The sequence below is a fragment of the Cherax quadricarinatus genome, chromosome 10, assembly GCF_038502225.1.
Source record: "Cherax quadricarinatus isolate ZL_2023a chromosome 10, ASM3850222v1, whole genome shotgun sequence".
NCBI classification, from domain to species: Eukaryota; Metazoa; Arthropoda; class Malacostraca; order Decapoda; family Parastacidae; genus Cherax; species Cherax quadricarinatus.
In genome coordinates, this window is record NC_091301.1 from 10,047,440 (window position 1) to 10,067,879 (window position 20,440).

Below are 20,440 nucleotides of genomic sequence, written 5' to 3' on the forward strand. Positions count from 1 at the left end.
ATATATATATATATATATATTTTTTTTTTTTTTTTTTTTTTTTTTTTTTCAACAAGTCGGCCGTCTCCCACCGAGGCAGGGTGACCCAAAAAAGAAAGAAAATCCCCAAAAAGAAAATACTTTCATCATCATTCAACACTTTCACCACACTCGCACATTATCACTGTTTTTGCAGAGGTGCTCAGAATACAACAGTCTAGAAGCATAAACATATAAAGATACACAACATATCCCTCCAAACTGCCAATATCCCAAACCCCTCCTTTAAAGTGCAGGCATTGTACTTCCCATTTCCAGGACTCAAGTCCGACTATATGAAAATAACCGGTTTCCCTGAATCCCTTCACTAAATATTACCCTGCTCACACTCCAACAGATCGTCAGGTCCCAAGTACCATTCGTCTCCATTCACTCCTATCTAACACGCTCACGCACGCTTGCTGGAAGTCCAAGCCCCTTACCCACAAAACCTCCTTTACCCCCTCTCTCCAACCCTTTCGAGGACGACCCCTACCCCGCCTTCCTTCCCCTATAGATTTATATGCTTTCCATGTCATTCTACTGTGATCCATTCTCTCTAAATGACCAAACCACCTCAACAACCCCTCTTCTGCCCTCTGACTAATACTTTTATTAACTCCACACCTTCTCCTAATTTCCACACTCCGAATTTTCTGCATAATATTTACACCACACATTGCCCTTAAACAGGACATCTCCGCTGCCTCCAACCGTCTCCTCGCTGCTGCATTTACCACCCAAGCTTCACACCCATATAAGAGTGTTGGTACTACTATACTTTCATACATTCCCTTCTTTGCCTCCATAGATAACGTTTTTTGACTCCACATATACCTCAACGCACCACTCACCTTTTTTCCCTCATCAATTCTATGATTAACCTCATCCTTCATAAATCCATCCGCCGACACGTCAACTCCCAAGTATCTGAAAACATTCACTTCTTCCATACTCCTCCTCCCCAATTTGATATCCAATTTTTCTTTATCTAAATCATTTGACACCCTCATCACCTTACTCTTTTCTATGTTCACTTTCAACTTTCTACCTTTACACACATTCCCAAACTCATCCACTAACCTTTGCAATTTTTCTTTAGAATCTCCCATAAGCACAGTATCATCAGCAAAAAGTAACTGTGTCAATTCCCATTTTGAATTTGATTCCCCATAATTTAATCCCACCCCTCTCCCAAACACCCTAGCATTTACTTCCTTTACAACCCCATCTATAAATATATTAAACAACCATGGTGACATTACACATCCCTGTCTAAGACCTACTTTTACCGGGAAGTAGTCTCCCTCTCTTCTACACACCCTAACCTGAGCCTCACTATCCTCATAAAAACTCTTTACAGCATTTAATAACTTACCACCTATTCCATATACTTGCAACATCTGCCACATTGCTCCTCTATCCACTCTATCATATGCCTTTTCTAAATCCATAAATGCAATAAAAACTTCCCTATCTTTATCTAAATACTGTTCACATATATGCTTCAATGTAAACACCTGATCTACACATCCCCTACCCACTCTAAAACCTCCTTGCTCATCCGCAATCCTACATTCTGTCTTACCTCTAATTCTTTCAATTATAACCCTACCGTACACTTTTCCTGGTATACTCAGTAAGCTTATTCCTCTATAATTTTTACAGTCTCTTTTGTCCCCTTTCCCTTTATATAAAGGGACTATACATGCTCTCTGCCAATCCCTAGGTACCTTCCCCTCTTTCATACATTTATTAAACAAAAGTACCAACCACTCCAACACTATATCCCCCCCTGCTTTTAACATTTCTGTCATGATCCCATCAGTTCCAGCTGCTTTACCCCCTTTCATTTTACGTAATGCCTCACGTACCTCCCCCACACTTACATTCTGCTCTTCTTCACTCCTAAAAGATGGTATACCTCCCTGACCAGTGCATGAAATTACTGCCTCTGTTTCTTCCTTAACATTTAAAAGTTCCTCAAAATATTCTCGCCATCTTCCCAATACCTCCATCTCCCCATCTACTAACTCCCCTACTCTGTTTTTAACTGACAAATCCATATTTTCCCTAGGCTTTCTTAACTTGTTTAACTCACTCCAAAATTTTTTCTTATTTTCATTAAAATTTCTTGACAGTGCCTCTCCCACTCTATCATCTGCTCTCCTTTTGCACTCTCTCACCACTCTCTTTACCTTTCTTTTACTCTCCATATACTCTGCTCTTCTTATAACACTTCTGCTTTGTAAAAACCTCTCATAAGCTACCTTTTTCTCTTTTATCACACCCTTTACTTCATCATTCCACCAATCACTCCTCTTTCCTCCTGCCCCCACCCTCCTATAACCACAAACTTCTGCCCCACATTCTAATACTGCATTTTTAAAACTATTCCAACCCTCTTCAACCCCCCCACTACTCATCTTTGCACTAGCCCACCTTTCTGCCAATAGTCGCTTATATCTCACCCGAACTTCCTCCTCCCTTAGTTTATACACTTTCACCTCCCTCTTACTTGTTGTTGCCACCTTCCTCTTTTCCCATCTACCTCTTACTCTAACTGTAGCTACAACTAAATAATGATCCGATATATCAGTTGCCCCTCTATAAACATGTACATCCTGGAGCCTACTCATCAACCTTTTATCCACCAATACATAATCTAATAAACTACTTTCATTACGTGCTACATCATACCTTGTATATTTATTTATCCTCTTTTTCATAAAATATGTATTACTTATTACCAAATTTCTTTCTACACATAGCTCAATTAAAGGCTCCCCATTTACATTTACCCCTGGCACCCCAAATTTACCTACTACTCCCTCCATAACATTTTTACCCACTTTAGCATTAAAATCCCCAACCACCATTACTCTCACACTTGATTCAAAACTCCCCACGCATTCACTCAACATTTCCCAAAATCTCTCTCTCTCCTCTACACTTCTCTCTTCTCCAGGTGCATACACGCTTATTATAACCCACTTTTCACATCCAATCTTTATTTTACTCCACATAATCCTTGAATTAATACATTTATAGTCCCTCTTTTCCTGCCATAGCTTATCCTTCAACATTATTGCTACTCCTTCTTTAGCTCTAACTCTATTTGAAACCCCTGACCTAATCCCATTTATTCCTCTCCACTGAAACTCTCCCACCCCCTTCAGCTTTGTTTCACTTAAAGCCAGGACATCCAGCTTCTTCTCATTCATAACATCCACAATCATCTCTTTCTTATCATCTGCACAACATCCACGCACATTCAGACTTCCCACTTTGACAATTTTCTTCTTCTTATTCTTTTTAGTAATCTTTACAGGAAAAGGGGTTACTAGCCCATTGTTCCCGGCATTTTAGTTGACTTTTACAACACGCATGGCTTACGGAGGAAAGATTCTTATTCCACTTCCCCATGGATATAAAAGGAAAATTAATAAGACCAAGAACTATTAAGATAAAATCAAAGAAAACTCAGATGAGTGTGTATAAATAAATGTGTACATGTATGTGTAGTGTGACCTAAGTGTAAGTAGAAGTAGCAAGACATGCCTGTAATCTTGCATATTTATGAGACAGACAAAAGACATCAGCAATCCTACCATCATGTAAAACAATCACAGGCTTCGTTTTACACTCACTTGGCAGGACGGTAGTACCTCCCTGGGTGGTTGCTGTCTACCAACCTACTACCTACGTGAAACAAAGCTGAAGGGGGTGGGAGAGTTTCAATGGAGAGGAATAAATGGGATTAGGTCAGGGGTTTCAAATAGAGTTAGAGCTAAAGAAGGAGTAGCAATAATGTTGAAGGATAAGCTATGGCAGGAAAAGAGGGACTATAAATGTATTAATTCAAGGATTATGTGGAGTAAAATAAAGATTGGATGTGAAAAGTGGGTTATAATAAGCGTGTATGCACCTGGAGAAGAGAGAAGTGTAGAGGAGAGAGAGAGATTTTGGGAAATGTTGAGTGAATGCGTGGGGAGTTTTGAATCAAGCGTGAGAGTAATGGTGGTTGGGGATTTCAATGCTAAAGTGGGTAAAAATGTTATGGAGGGAGTAGTAGGTAAATTTGGGGTGCCAGGGGTAAATGTAAATGGGGAGCCTTTAATTGAGCTATGTGTAGAAAGAAATTTGGTAATAAGTAATACATATTTTATGAAAAAGAGGATAAATAAATATACAAGGTATGATGTAGCACGTAATGAAAGTAGTTTATTAGATTATGTATTGGTGGATAAAAGGTTGATGGGTAGGCTCCAGGATGTACATGTTTATAGAGGGGCAACTGATATATCGGATCATTATTTGGTTGTAGCTACAGTTAGAGTAAGAGGTAGATGGGAAAAGAGGAAGGTGGCAACAACAAGTAAGAGGGAGGTGAAAGTGTATAAACTAAGGGAGGAGGAAGTTCGGGCGAGATATAAGCGACTATTGGCAGAAAGGTGGGATAGTGCAAAGATGAGTAATGGGGGGGTTGAAGAGGGTTGGAATAGTTTTAAAAATGCAGTATTAGAATGTGGGGCAGAAGTTTGTGGTTATAGGAGGGTGGGTGCAGGAGGAAAGAGGAGTGATTGGTGGAATGATGAAGTAAAGGGTGTGATAAAAGAGAAAAAGGTAGCTTATGAGAGGTTTTTACAAAGCAGAAGTGTTATAAGAAGAGCAGAATATATGGAGAGTAAAAGAAAGGTAAAGAGAGTGGTGAGAGAGTGCAAAAGGAGAGCAGATGATAGAGTGGGAGAGGCACTGTCAAGAAATTTTAATGAAAATAAGAAAAAATTTTGGAGTGAGTTAAACAAGTTAAGAAAGCCAAGGGAAAATATGGATTTGTCAGTTAAAAACAGAGTAGGGGAGTTAGTAGATGGGGAGATGGAGGTATTAGGTAGATGGCGAGAATATTTTGAGGAACTTTTAAATGTTAAGGAAGAAACAGAGGCAGTAATTTCATGCACTGGTCAGGGAGGTATACCATCTTTTAGGAGTGAAGAAGAGCAGAATGTAAGTGTGGGGGAGGTACGTGAGGCATTACGTAAAATGAAAGGGGGTAAAGCAGCTGGTACTGATGGGATCATGACAGAAATGTTAAAAGCAGGGGGGGATATAGTGTTGGAGTGGTTGGTACTTTTGTTCAATAAATGTATGAAAGAGGGGAAGGTACCTAGGGATTGGCGGAGAGCATGTATAGTCCCTTTATATAAAGGGAAAGGGGACAAAAGAGACTGTAAAAATTATAGAGGAATAAGCTTACTGAGTATACCAGGAAAAGTGTACGGTAGGGTTATAATTGAAAGAATTAGAGGTAAGACAGAATGTAGGATTGCGGATGAGCAAGGAGGTTTCAGAGTGGGTAGGGGATGTGTAGATCAAGTGTTTACATTGAAGCATATATGTGAACAGTATTTAGATAAAGGTAGGGAAGTTTTTATTGCATTTATGGATTTAGAAAAGGCATATGATAGAGTGGATAGAGGAGCAATGTGGCAGATGTTGCAAGTATATGGAATAGGTGGTAAGTTATTAAATGCTGTAAAGAGTTTTTATGAAGATAGTGAGGCTCAGGTTAGGGTGTGTAGAAGAGAGGGAGACTATTTCCCGGTAAAAGTAGGTCTTAGACAGGGATGTGTAATGTCACCATGGTTGTTTAATATATTTATAGATGGGGTTGTTAAGGAAGTAAATGCTAGGGTGTTTGGGAGAGGGGTGGGATTAAATTATGGGGAATCAAATTCAAAATGGGAATTGACACAGTTACTTTTTGCTGATGATACTGTGCTTATGGGAGATTCTAAAGAAAAATTGCAAAGGTTAGTGGATGAGTTTGGGAATGTGTGTAAAGGTAGAAAGTTGAAAGTGAACATAGAAAAGAGTAAGGTGATGAGGGTGTCAAATGATTTAGATAAAGAAAAATTGGATATCAAATTGGGGAGGAGGAGTATGGAAGAAGTGAATGTTTTCAGATACTTGGGAGTTGACGTGTCGGCGGATGGATTTATGAAGGATGAGGTTAATCATAGAATTGATGAGGGAAAAAAGGTGAGTGGTGCGTTGAGGTATATGTGGAGTCAAAAAACGTTATCTATGGAGGCAAAGAAGGGAATGTATGAAAGTATAGTAGTACCAACACTCTTATATGGGTGTGAAGCTTGGGTGGTAAATGCAGCAGCGAGGAGACGGTTGGAGGCAGTGGAGATGTCCTGTTTAAGGGCAATGTGTGGTGTAAATATTATGCAGAAAATTCGGAGTGTGGAAATTAGGAGAAGGTGTGGAGTTAATAAAAGTATTAGTCAGAGGGCAGAAGAGGGGTTGTTGAGGTGGTTTGGTCATTTAGAGAGAATGGATCAAAGTAGAATGACATGGAAAGCATATAAATCTATAGGGGAAGGAAGGCGGGGTAGGGGTCGTCCTCGAAAGGGTTGGAGAGAGGGGGTAAAGGAGGTTTTGTGGGTAAGGGGCTTGGACTTCCAGCAAGCGTGCGTGAGCGTGTTAGATAGGAGTGAATGGAGACGAATGGTACTTGGGACCTGACGATCTGTTGGAGTGTGAGCAGGGTAATATTTAGTGAAGGGATTCAGGGAAACCGGTTATTTTCATATAGTCGGACTTGAGTCCTGGAAATGGGAAGTACAATGCCTGCACTTTAAAGGAGGGGTTTGGGATATTGGCAGTTTGGAGGGATATGTTGTGTATCTTTATATGTGTATGCTTCTAGACTGTTGTATTCTGAGCACCTCTGCAAAAACAGTGATAATGTGCGAGTGTGGTGAAAGTGTTGAATGATGATGAAAGTATTTTCTTTTTGGGGATTTTCTTTCTTTTTTGGGTCACCCTGCCTCGGTGGGAGACGGCCGACTTGTTGAAAAAAAAAAAAAAAAAAAAAAAAATACATATACATATACAGGAAGGCCCCACTTATACGGCGGGTTAGGTTCCAGGCTAGCGCCGTAAAGCGGAAATCGCCGTAAAGTGGAACACCCTTTTTTTCCACTTATAAATGCATACAAACACTAGATAACAAGTTTACACTAACATATATTAAGTTAGCAATAGAACCAGGCATCAAAAAACAATAAAAAGGTACAATACACACATAGTGCACTCATTACTTACCTTAAAATATTTATAGTCTTAATCTAGGGTGAGACAAGTAGTATTTATTGTAAGAAATCAAGTGTGGTATGTATTGTAATAGGCAGGCTATTTCACCAGGCCACCCCACCCACACATACTATTCTATGATATTTAAGCATCCCAGAGCGATAAAATGTATATACAGTTCACTCATTACTTACCTTAAAATATTTGTAGTCTTAATGTAGGGTCAGGAGTAAGTAAATGAGATAAAACGAATAAATGAGAGAGAGAAAGAATGAATACATGAGAGGTGACAGGCGCAGAGTTATGTAAACAAACCAGGCTCCCACATCTTATATTTATGTTTATTTATTCTATTGTGGGGTGTATTTATCATCTTTTTATGTTATGTATCGTGTTTATTATATAATTTTGAAAAAAATATCATGGCTGGATTAATGAAAATGTGTATATTAACGTAATATACGACATTTAATGAGACTCAGTATTGTTATTATCACCACTTGTGGAAGTCGTCTGCTACACAGCTCACATTTGTTTATTTATTCTACTGTGGGGTGTATTTATCTTATTTATATGTTATGCATCGTGTTTATTATATAATTTTGAAAAAAATATCATGGATGGATTAATGAAAATGTGTATATTACCGTAATATACGACATTTAATGAGACTCCGTGATTTATGTTTATTTATTCTATTGTGGGGTGTATTTATCATCTTTTTATGTTATGTATCGTGTTTATTATATAATTTTGAAAAAAATATCATGGCTGGATTAATGAAAATGTGTATATTAACGTAATATACGACATTTAATGAGACTCAGTATTGTTATTATCACCACTTGTGGAAGTCGTCTGCTACACAGCTCACATTTGTTTATTTATTCTACTGTGGGGTGTATTTATCTTATTTATATGTTATGCATCGTGTTTATTATATAATTTTGAAAAAAATATCATGGATGGATTAATGAAAATGTGTATATTACCGTAATATACGACATTTAATGAGACTCCGTGACTATTGTTATTATGGCGTCACTTGTGGAAGTCGTCTGCTACCAGAGATCACATTTATGTTTATTTATTCTACTGTGGGGTGTATTTATCTTATTTATATGTTATGTATAGTGTTTATTATATAATTTTGAAAAAAATATCATGGCTGGATTAATGAAAATGTGTATATTACCGTAATATACGACATTTAATGAGACTCAGTATTGTTATTATCACCACTTGTGGAAGTCGTCTGCTACACAGCTCACATTTATGTTTATTTATTCTACTGTGGGGTGTATTTATCTTATTTATATGTTATGCATCGTGTTTATTATATAATTTTGAAAAAAATATCATGGCTGGATTAATGAAAATGTGTATATTACCGTAATATACGACATTTAATGAGACTCAGTATTGTTATTATCACCACTTGTGGAAGTCGTCTGCTACACAGTTCACATTTATGTTTATTTATTCTACTGTGGGGTGTATTTATCTTATTTATATGTTATGCATCGTGTTTATTATATAATTTTGAAAAAAATATCATGGATGGATTAATGAAAATGTGTATATTAACGTAATATACGACATTTAAATGACTTGATGTATGTAAGTTTATTTAGGTACAGGTATACATAAGTATAATTATCAGAGTATATATAAAATATGAAATAACTTTTAAAAACATTTGAAATTTTGGAGTTTCCAGACAAAATGGAGAGACTTAGTGCTTACTGAGCTCATGGAGAATGTAAACAAACAGGGTGGGGCACGGTGACCGTATTAGAAAGTCAGGTGGGGGGAGCCGTATAGTGAGTTTTGGTCATAATTTGAAATGTCCGTATTAGCGGAACGCCGTAAAGTGAAACGCCGTAAAGCGGGGCCTTCCTGTATATATATATATATATATATATATATATATATATATATATATATATATATATATATATTTATATATTTATATTTCTTTAAACACACTGGCCGTATCCCACCAAGGCAGGGTGGCCCAAAAAGAAAAATGCAAGTTTCTCTTTTTGAATTTAGTAATTCATACAGAAGGGGTTACTAGGCCCTTGCTCCCAGAATTTTAGTCGCCTCTTACAACATGCATGGCTTACGGAGGAAGAATTCTGTTCCACTTCCCCGTGGAGATAAGAGGAAATAAACAAGAACAAGAACTAGAAAGAAAATAGAAGAAAACCTTAGGGGTGTGTATATATATGCTTGTACATGTATGTGTAGTGTGACCTAAGTATAAGTAGAAGTAGCAAGACATTCCTGAAATCTTGCATGTTTATGAGACAGAAAAATGACACCAACAATCCTACCATCATGTAAAACAATTACAGGCTTCCATTGTACACTCACTTGGCAGGACAGTAGTACCTCCCTGGGCAGCTGCTGTCTACCAACTTACTACCTGGGAGAAATGCAAATACTAGCCTAAATTTCAGTATTACTGCCCAGGACATACATAATTTGAAGAACCATAGGATGCATAGCATCTCTGCCAAACTTAGAGTGTACAATTCTTACAATTTACTCAGTTTTATAATATACAGTAGGACCCCTGTATCCATGGGGATGCATTCCATGGATGTGCTGCAGATACTGAAACCCCAGATAGTGCTGAACCCTACATGTAAGTCCCATACATACTGTGGGAATTTTATATGGTTACCTGTATGAACCTCGTCATTACATTCATACAAATAATCTCCTTGGGAGGTGACAGCCATATATTATTTACAGTAGTTACCCTGCAGAAGCGTGTGGAAAAACTTGAGTCACTCCTGGCCGCTTTGAGTTACTCCCTCTGATGCCACACGCACTAGGCACATCTATCCTGGGCCAGTACTATAACTTAGAAGTGGATAGCACCTACAAGTACAGCGCTACTAATTAGTTGTGGACTGTATGTATAAATTGGACCAATTAGAAAGGGTGGGGGAGGGGTTACATGTGAACATAACGAGACCACCACTTATCCAATTTTATTGGTGGCCACTGGAGATCGTTGTAGCACCCACAACACCTGTCCCATTATAACATACCTAACTGGACAGTATCAGTCTGCTGTAACTAGAAAGGTTACTTAACTGTGGGTGAGGTCACATTCCTTGTCTGTCTTATTTCCTCCTCCGATCCCGATGTCCTGGTAGGCCAATACGGTTCTTCTTCCAGCAGGATTATGATATCACTTGGGTTGGTCCGACTTAGGAGACAAGACGGAACAGGGCCGCACATTTAACATGTGCTCACTCACTCGGGGAATGGTTGCTCATATCACTTCAACCATTCCCTTAAACTAAAGTCATTATCATTACTTCCTCAATTCACAAGGGGACTGGATGTCACATTAAGTCGATCCATTAAGATCTGAGCCCAATGAGTGAGGATTGAATAGTCGGGTATTTTCCCCAATGAACTCGCTCATCACGGCGTTGCTCACTATTTTCCGTTATCACCCTATTATGGCAGTTTCGACAACTTACGTTCCCCTATTCTACACCGGGAACAGTTACAACACTTCCTATTATGAAGTGAGACCACTAATCACTTTTTGGCCATCGGAACCGCCAAATTCCTGGTCCCATGTCAACTAGGACACCCACCTAGGCCTATACCCAATGATACTCCACGAGACTCCCATGCATGTCCAGGCCTCCCCTCTCGGAGCCCAGTGCATGAGCAGAACTACTGTTGGTTCTCTTTCACTTTCAAATATATTTTAGACCAACCATAATGCATTAATTATGTACATTTATATTATAAAAATTATACAATATAATTTTTGGAAAATATTTTCCACACATACCTATTATCTCCATGGGGAAGTGGAGCAGAAGTTTTCCTCCATAAACCATGTATGTCACAAGAGGCAACTAAATTGCCAGGAGTAAGGGGCTAGTAACCCTTTCTCCTGTATACATTACCAATTTTAAAAAGAGAAACTTTCGTTTTTCTTTTTAAGTCACCCTGCCTCAGTTGGATATGGCCAGTTTGCTGAAAAAAAAAACTATTGTAAAGTTTAATTGATAAGTTACGCACAATAAGTGGAGAACTGTCACTTTCACTAATGGGAAATACTTCACAGCTTCTCTTAGGCTTTGAAGAACATCCACCATCACTACTTTTGCACCTTGAGGCCATTATTAAGCAAAATTTATGGTTATTTTTGGGCCAGGGTGAACCGTGGGTAACTGAAACCACAGATGCCAGACCCACTGATACTGGGGTCTTACTGTATTTATTTTGTCATTTTTATTTTTTTTATCCAAGGGTCTTTATGCAGTATTAGTAGGATGTTAAAAATGGATACATGTTACATGTTATTCATAAAAAAAAAAGGAAAATATAATTGTCTAGTTTTGCAGGGTGAGTGGTGCTAATTACTTAATTGTTGACAATTATACTTTTAAGAAATGTGTGGAAAGAGTGTTACCATGTGCAGAACAAGCCTCTACACTCAACATTATTTTTCTAAATAGAAAAGTTGATTGACTTAATAGTTCTACTCTAGAGCTTATGTATAACTCCCTTTGGGTTTAGCACTTTCTCAGGCTTAATAACTACATAGAGCAAGACACCGTGCATAAATAAAGGCTTGCGCTGCACATGGTATCATTTAAACCATGTTTGTAAGCAAGTTTTATCTAACAATTAACAAATGTACACCTGGTCCCTGTTGACTTCCCCACCATAGTACTATTAGTGCATTATATGGAGGGCTTACTGGTTTCCCTTTGAATGCTATTTTGAAATTTCATTGCTCATGCTTGATGGACTTGTTTGTGACAGCCTGAATGATAGCAGTGAGTCAACAGCTCTGAATGCTGGCCCAACACAGAACTATGTACTGGACAATGCTGCCCAACTTTCCGAGACACTTCGTAAGCTCCTCCTTCAGCTCACCACTAATCACATTTCTGAGGATAGCAAAGTAAATGATTCTGACTCTATTTACAATTGATTTTCTGCTCTCAGCATTTTTATCTCTAATTAAAATTGTGTTATACAATATTTTGCTGAAGATCTGGGTATTACTGTCATTTTATGTAATTCTCATTTGAATTTACACAAGTGCTGATGTATCTATCACTTGCCTCTGGATTAAATATGTTTATACGTACTGTACTTTGTACTGACACACAATGTATTAGGTTATTAACTACAAAGAACTGAAGGACAGTGAAGGCTTTAAAGAATATGTCAAGCTGTCACAAGAATTGCAGCGTGTCCCAGTTGAGAAATTGGACCAGGATGGACGGAAAGCATTCTTCATCAATGTGTATAATGCACTCGTAATTCACTCCACAGTAGAAAATGGACCTCCCTCCAACTGGCTTTCCAGGATAAAGGTATTTATAAAACCCTAAATGTATTCATGTCCACTCAAACTGCTGTGATATATAAGCAGTATGAATGGAAAAAATTATGTAATGGTCACACAGCACTGAAGAATTGGTTTCAAATAATGCATTGCTCTTCTTGCACTTCCCCCTCAAGGTACGTTCCTTGATGCCGGTGGGGGCTCTTGATCTAAGGAAATGGACCTGTGGTGCAATTCCTTGAATTGAGCCTGAATACCTTCTATTCCTCCCTACAGGTTTAGCACGCCCTTCCATGAATGTAATAATAATACTAATCTTTCAACAAACCGGCTGTATCCCACCAAGGCAGGGTGGCCCAAAAAGAAAAACGAGAGTTTCTCTTTTTAAATTTAGTAATTTATACAGGAGAAGGGGTTATTAGCCCCTTGCTTCCGGCATTTTAGTCGCCTCTTACAACACACATGGCTTATGGAGGAAGAATTCTGTTCCACTTCTCCATGGAGATAAGAAATGAACAAGAACAAGAACTAGAAAGAAAATAGAAGAAAACTCAGTGGGGTGTGTATATATATGCTCGTACATGTATGTGTAGTGTGACCTAAGTGTAAGTAGAAGTAGCAAGATGTACCTGAAATCTTGCATATTTATGAGACAGACAAAAGACACCAGTAATCCTACCATCATGTAAAACATTTACAGGCTTTCGTTTTACACTCACTTGGCAGGATGGTAGCACCTCCCTGGGTGGTTGCTGTCTACCAACCTACTACCTACAATAATACTAATCTCGTACTGATATCTTTTTCACTCATGTATGCCATAACATGGATGTGGCCCGCATGCATTCTACCAGTTTATTTGGTACAACAGTATGCATGAGTAGGTCACCCAGGAATCAGACTTAACCACTTTTCTATGTTTCTTATGTATTACTTGAGTGTGCGCATACAGTTCTTGACAATATGTTATACACGGGGAATATATAGTCTCTAATGATGTGTAAAACAAATGTGAATATGTAGTTCCTGATGTATTAAACAAGTGTGTAGTTATATGTAGTTCCTGATGGGTAAGACAAGTATTTGTGTTTTGGGGTCTCCATGCATAGCTATTCTTAAGCCACTCTCCTTCTAAGCCACATACATAACAGCATTGTTATACATGCAGGAGTTGTACATCAGTGAACATTTTGGTTTGCAAAATTGCGTCATTAACAGATGCAAGCTATTAAGCGCAGGTGGGAGTACGGGTTCTGAAAATAAGTATTTTGATGGAATACTCAAATCTATAGATACATCCATTATACACAATAAAAAGTATTTACATTAATGCCATTACTGCTTTGCATAAATTATTTACTGTTTGTAGATAAAAAGTTTGCAAAGTTGTGTGCCTTATTCTTATGTGAACACATTATATTTTCAGTTTTTTGACAAGACATCGTATATTATTGGTGGCCACAGCTATAGCTTGAATGACATTGAAAATGGTGTGCTGCGTGCGAATAAACGTGGACCTGTCCAACTTTTTCCTCCCTTTGGGAAATCAGATCCTCGAAGGGTGATCTGCCTCATTCAGGTAGTACTCTACATGTTTCACAGCAAAGATAATAGTCAAAACCATTGAGCCTTATTTTTTTTATTCAGTATCCGAAACAGGCAAAAATGTCTTTCCAGAGATAAATTAACTCTGTTAATTATGACTACAGTAATTATTATTTTTAATACACCAGCAACTGTTAAATGAATGAATATGAATATGTTTAAAAACCTAGATGTGTTTTGGTCACTGAGTGATCCAAGAAAGGTATTTTATTCTATAAGCCCAGACCTCTCTACCTCAGTGCATACAAACAGAATAGCAGTGTGTGGCATAGTTTTTAATGATGGTAAGTATCAGCATTGAAGATTTAAGTACAATCAGAAGTTAATGCACAGAAACTCCTACAGTATCCCAATTTCTTCATTAAAATTTAAAATTGCCACCTACACAGCTCAAAACTAATTTAAACCTTCCACTAATTAGTGTAAGATGCAGATAAGATCTTTGAAAGTTTAAAACCAGTTAGAATATACAGTCTCTAGTTGTTATGCTAACCAATATCCCATAAAACATCAACACTTCAAGTTTGAAACCACTCAGAAGTTGTATTCTCAGGTTATTGATGTTGAAAGTTAATAGGATGAGACATTCTCAAATTAACACTCTTCAGCCAGTATAGTATTTCATTTTTCCCAGTTTCTTAATATTGGTGATCTAGTGCTACTTTCCTCACGTCTCTCACTGGAAGCAGATGGGTAAAAAAAAAGGCATAGGTTTCCATGCTTTGAAAAATAAGAGTCAACCATTGGATAAGAATAGTTAGAAACAAATTTGCCTAGGGATCATTTTACCATGGAATTTATTTTCACTTCATTATTGTCTTTGTGAATCCAAATTTTTTTATAACAGGTAGATCCGAGGATTCATTTTGCTCTGAACTGTGGAGCAAGAAGTTGTCCTCCCATCAAAACTTTCAGTGCCGAGGTAAGGAATGATAAGTTTCTCACAGAGTTCTGTAGTGGGCATTTTTGTAATGTACATTATTATATAATATTATTTCTCATATGTTTATTATTGCAGAATATCAATGAGGAGTTACAAGTAGCTACACAAGCTTATCTTGAGACAGATGAGGCTCTTTGGGTAGATGAGGAACACAGTATTGTTCATCTATCCTCACTACTTCGCTGGTATTCTTCTGACTTTGGAGATAATACTGAAGATGTTCTCATGTGGGTATTTCGTAATGTAGCTGTTCCCAAGAAGAAAGAAGCTCTAGGGAAGGTAATCAACTCCAAGAAATATAAAGTGACTTATATTTCATATGACTGGAGCACAAATGCTAGTGAGTAATTAGATATTTATCCTTTCTCCTCATTCATGACATTGGATAGTTGAGTATTGAACACTTCAATGTTCTAGTAAGTTTCACATTTTAGGAGTGAGAAATTGAATGGGAAAAATTAAGAAATCAGTTGTAGGATCTCAGGTGACATAACTATAAGCACTAGCTGAAATCTGCCATATAAATCTCTGCATGAGAGAATTAATCTCTCAGTGCAGAAAGTTGAGAATTAAATAGCTTTTTTTCTCTGAGGCAGGTATGTGGAAGAACTGCACCATATACAGTATGAGAATATTTAATACAGAAACCTAACTTAAGAAATTTGTTAGCAGAAAAGTAGTGCCTAAATTTCAACAAATTTGCAAAACTTCTTAGATGCAAATTTTGGTGGCTGAACAAGTGTGGATTTTCTGCAAGATTTTTATTTTCAAATTAAACATTTTCTAAAGTATTACATTTTCCAAAGTATTATGATGGTGAAACAGCATTACTATATTACACCAAGAAAGAAGAATGTACAGTGCACATTGAATAATATCTAACATCACTGTAAGTGCTCCAAAGTTTTTGATGCACATATTGTCCAATAATGTTCCATGCTCATCTCTGTTTTTAAGCATTAAACTGTCAAAAAAATTAACAAGGTAGTTTATGGATTGCAGTGCTGCTTTGTATGATCACTTTATTTTAGTTACATTTCATAAATTATGTATATATATTTTTATGTCAAGCTTAATAAAACTAATTACCTAAATAATAAGTTGGCATTAATAATTTCAACCTGACTATCGAGTTCTTACAAATTCCTTAATGAGTGTTATGGTGAATATGAAGGTGTTCTATTTTTCTCTCGAAATGGATATACTGTACACTGAGAGGTGTTTATCTCAGTGCACATACAGTCAATTTACAGGAGGGCCCCTACATATATAGCAGGTTAGGTTCTGGGCTACTGCTGTAAAGCAAAAATTGCTGTAAAGTGTAACTTAGCTATTTTTCGCTTTCAAATTCAGAAAAAAAACTTTATAAAACTGGGATGCTTGAATGTGCGTGGATGTAGTGCGGATGACAAAAAACAGATGATTGCTGATGTTATGAATGAAAAGAAGTTGGATGTCCTGGCCCTAAGCGAAACAAAGCTGAAGGGGGTAGGGGAGTTTCGGTGGCGGGAAATAAATGGGATTAAATCTGGAGTATCTGAGAGAGTTAGAGCAAAGGAAGGGGTAGCAGTAATGTTGAAGGATCAGTTATGGAAGGAAAAAAGAGAATATGAATGTGTAAATTCAAGAATTATGTGGATTAAAGTAAAGGTTGGATGCGAAAAGTGGGTCATAATAAGCGTGTATGCACCTGGAGAAGAGAGGAATGTAGAGGAGAGAGAGAGATTTTGGGAGATGTTAAGTGAATGTGTAGGAGCCTTTGAACCAAGTGAGAGAGTAATTGTGGTAGGGGACCTGAATGCTAAAGTAGGAGAAACTTTTAGAGAGGGTGTGGTAGGTAAGTTTGGGGTGCCAGGTGTAAATGATAATGGGAGCCCTTTGATTGAACTTTGTATAGAAAGGGGTTTAGTTATAGGTAATACATATTTTAAGAAAAAGAGGATAAATAAGTATGCAAGATATGATGTAGGGCGAAATGACAGTAGTTTGTTGGATTATGTATTGGTAGATAAAAGACTTGAGTAGACTTCAGGATGTACATGTTTATAGAGGGGCCACAGATATATCAGTTCACTTTCTAGTTGTAGCTACACTGAGAGTAAAAGGTAGATGGGATACAAGGAGAATAGAAGCATCAGGGAAGAGAGAGGTGAAGGTTTATAAACTAAAAGAGGAGGCAGTTAGGGTAAGATATAAACAGCTATTGGAGGATAGATGGGCTAATGAGAGCATAGGCAATGGGGTCGAAGAGGTATAGGGTAGGTTTAAAAATGTAGTGTTAGAGTGTTCATCAGAAGTTTGTGGTTACAGGAAAGTGGGTGCGGGAGGGAAGAGGAGCAATTGGTGGAATGATGATGTAAAGAGAGTAGTAAGGGAGAAAAAGTTAGCATATGAGAAGTTTTTACAAAGTAGAAGTGATGCAAGGAGGGAAGAGTATATGGAGAAAAAGAGAGAGGTTAAGAGAGTGGTGAAGCAATGTAAAAAGAGAGCAAATGAGAGAGTGGGTGAGATGTTATCAACAAATTTTGTTGAAAATAAGAAAAAGTTTTGGAGTGAGATTAACAAGTTAAGGAAGCCTAGAGAACAAATGGATTTGTCAGTTAAAAATAGGAGAGGAGAGTTATTAAATGGAGAGTTAGAGGTATTGGGAAGATGGAGGGAATATTTTGAGGAATTGTTAAATGTTGATGAAGATAAGGAAGCTGTGATTTTGTGTATAAGGCAAGGAGGAATAACATCTTGTAGGAGTGATGAAGAGCCAGTTGTGAGTGTGGGGAAGTTCGTGAGGCAGTAGGTAAAATGAAAGGGGGTAAGGCAGCCGGGATTGATGGGATAAAGATAGAAATGTTAAAAGCAGGCGGGGATATAGTTTTGGAGTGGTTGGTGCAATTATTTAATAAATGTATGGAAGAGGGTAAGGTACCTAGGGATTGGCAGAGAGCATGCATAGTTCCTTTGTATAAAGGCAAAGGGGACAAAAGTGAGTGCAAAAATGATAGGGGGATAAGTCTGTTGAGTATACCTGGTAAAGTGTATGGTAGAGTTATTATTGAAAGAATTAAGAGTAAGACGAAGAATAGGATAGCAGATGAACAAGGAGGCTTTAGGAAAGGTAGGGGGTGTGTGGACCAGGTGTTTACAGTGAAACATATAAGTGAACAGTATTTAGATAAGGCTAAAGAGGTCTTTGTGGCATTTATGGATTTGGAAAAGGCGTATGACAGGGTGGATAGGGGGGCAATGTGGCAGATGTTGCAGGTGTATGGTGTAGGAGGTAGGTTACTAAAAGCAGTGAAGAGTTTTTACGAGGATAGTGAGGCTCAAGTTAGAGTATGTAGGAAAGAGGGAAATTATTTCTCAGTAAAAGTAGGCCTTAGACAAGGATGTGTGATGTCACCGTGGTTGTTATATATATTTATAGATGGGGTTGTAAGAGAAGTAAATGCGAGGGTCTTGGCAAGAGGCGTGGAATTAAAAGATAAAGAATCCCACAAAGTGGGAGTTGTCACAGTTACTCTTTGCTGATGACACTGTGTGCTCTTGGGAGATTCTGAAGAGAAGTTGCAGAGATTGGTGGATAAATTTGGTAGGGTGTGCAAAAGAAGAAAATTAAAAGTGAATACAGGAAAGAGTAAGGTTATGAGGATAAAAGATTAGGTGATGAAAGATTGGATATCAGATTGGAGGGAGAGAGTGTGGAGGAGGTGAATGTATTCAGATATTTGGGAGTGGACGTGTCAGCGGATGGGTCTATGAAAGATGAGCTGAATCATAGAATTGATGAGGGGAAAAGGGTGAGTGGTGCACTTAGGAGTCTGTGGAGACAAAGAACTTTGTCCTTGGAGGCAAAGAGAGGAATGTATGAGAGTATAGTTTTACCAACGCTCTTATATGGGTGTGAAGCATGGGTGATGAATGTTGGAGCGAGGAGAAGGCTGGAGGCAGTGAGATGTCATGTCTGAGGGCAATATGTGGTGTGAATATAATGCAGAGAATTCGTAGTTTGGAAGTTAGGAGGAGGTGCGGGATTACCAAAACTGTTGCCCAGAGGGCTGAGGAAGGGTTGTCGAGGTGGTTCGGACATGTAGAGAGAATGGAGCGAAACAGAGTGACTTCAAGAGTGTATCAGTCTGTAGTGGAAGGAAGGCGGGGTAGGGGTCGGCCTAGGAAAGGTTGGAGGGAGGGGGTAAAGGAGGTTTTGTGTGCAAGGGGCTTGGACTTCCAGCAGGCATGCGTGAGCGTGTTTGATAGGAGTGAATGGAGACAAATGGTTTTTAATACTTGATGTATTGTTGGAGTGTGAGCAAAGTAACATTTATGAAGGGGTTCAGGGAAACCGACAGGCCGGACTTGAGTCCTGGAGATGGGAAGTACAGTGCCTGCACTCTGAAGGAGGGGTGTTAATGTTGCAGTTTAAAAACTGTAGTGTAAAGCACCCTTCTGGCAAGACAGTGATGGAGTGAATGATGGTGAAAGTTTTTCTTTTTCGGGCCACCCTGCCTTGGTGGGAATCGGCCAGTGTGATAATAAAAATAAAAAATAAAAACCTGATAACACGTTTACACTTTCATATATTAAGTGAGCAACAGAGCTAGGCCTAAAAGATGCTTATACAGTACACACATTGCTTACCTTGAAATATTTTCGTCCTTAGCTTATAGTGAGTGGTAAATATATTATAGGAAGTCTCAAAAAATGAAGAATGGGTACAACCGAAAGCTATTGCATTAGCGAAACACTGTAAAGTGAAGCACTGTAAAGTAGGGCTCTCCTCTACTTTTATTTCTGTTTTAAGGATTTAAGCAAGTCCATTTACCAAAATTTCCTGTGGCGTATAGCCTGAGGCTTAATTTGAACTGTGACAAGTGGAATTTGCACTCTGCCACTGCTGCTGTTGCATATGTCGCTGTCAATGCAAATGCCACTGTTATAATTCTGATGCTACCACTAGTGCAGCTCTTGTAATACAGAGTATTGCACCCACAGCTGAGAGTAAACCTCTGTATAACCGCTGGTGGTACTATCCACAATGTGTACACTAGTTTGCACTTATTGTGAACCTTATCTTGTAAGGTATGGAGAGTGATGGCTTTACTTCCTAAAAGATATGAGCACCAGAACAGGGTTGTTTTCATTTAATACATTTCTATCAGTGGGCCTTCTTGATGGCTGTGTCAAAAAAAAAAAAAGAGCCTTGGCTGAACAAAGACTAATAAGAAAGAGTCAAGTGAGATTCCTTGATGCCAGTGAGGGGCTAAACCAAGGAAGGACCTTCATTTATCCTCTCCTTCCTTTGCCTGAACCTGAATGCCTTCCATTCTTCATTATTATATAATCCATGTGGGTTTAGAGCTTTCCCTTTTGGTGCTTAGTTTTGATTATAATTAGAGCTTTCAGTTACTAGATATAAAAATAGCAGTAAAACT

At 38.1% G+C, this 20,440-nt stretch overlaps 1 protein-coding gene across 15 annotated transcripts in view; it reads left to right on the forward strand.

Annotated features, from left to right (window-relative positions):
• Nucleotides 1-16,114, forward strand: part of LOC128687761 (uncharacterized) — a 35,945-nt gene extending 19,831 nt beyond the window's left edge. For all 15 annotated transcript variants that reach the window (XM_070083613.1, XM_070083609.1, XM_070083605.1 and 12 more), the window contains exons 6-10: nt 11,935-12,076; nt 12,297-12,494; nt 13,893-14,045; nt 14,919-14,993; nt 15,090-16,114. In XM_070083613.1, coding sequence (XP_069939714.1) covers nt 11,935-12,076; nt 12,297-12,494; nt 13,893-14,045; nt 14,919-14,993; nt 15,090-15,362 — 841 coding nt within the window. In that variant the 3' untranslated portion in view covers nt 15,363-16,114. The remainder of the gene's footprint in view (nt 1-11,934; nt 12,077-12,296; nt 12,495-13,892; nt 14,046-14,918; nt 14,994-15,089) is intronic.
• Nucleotides 16,115-20,440: the final 4,326 nt, after the last annotated feature.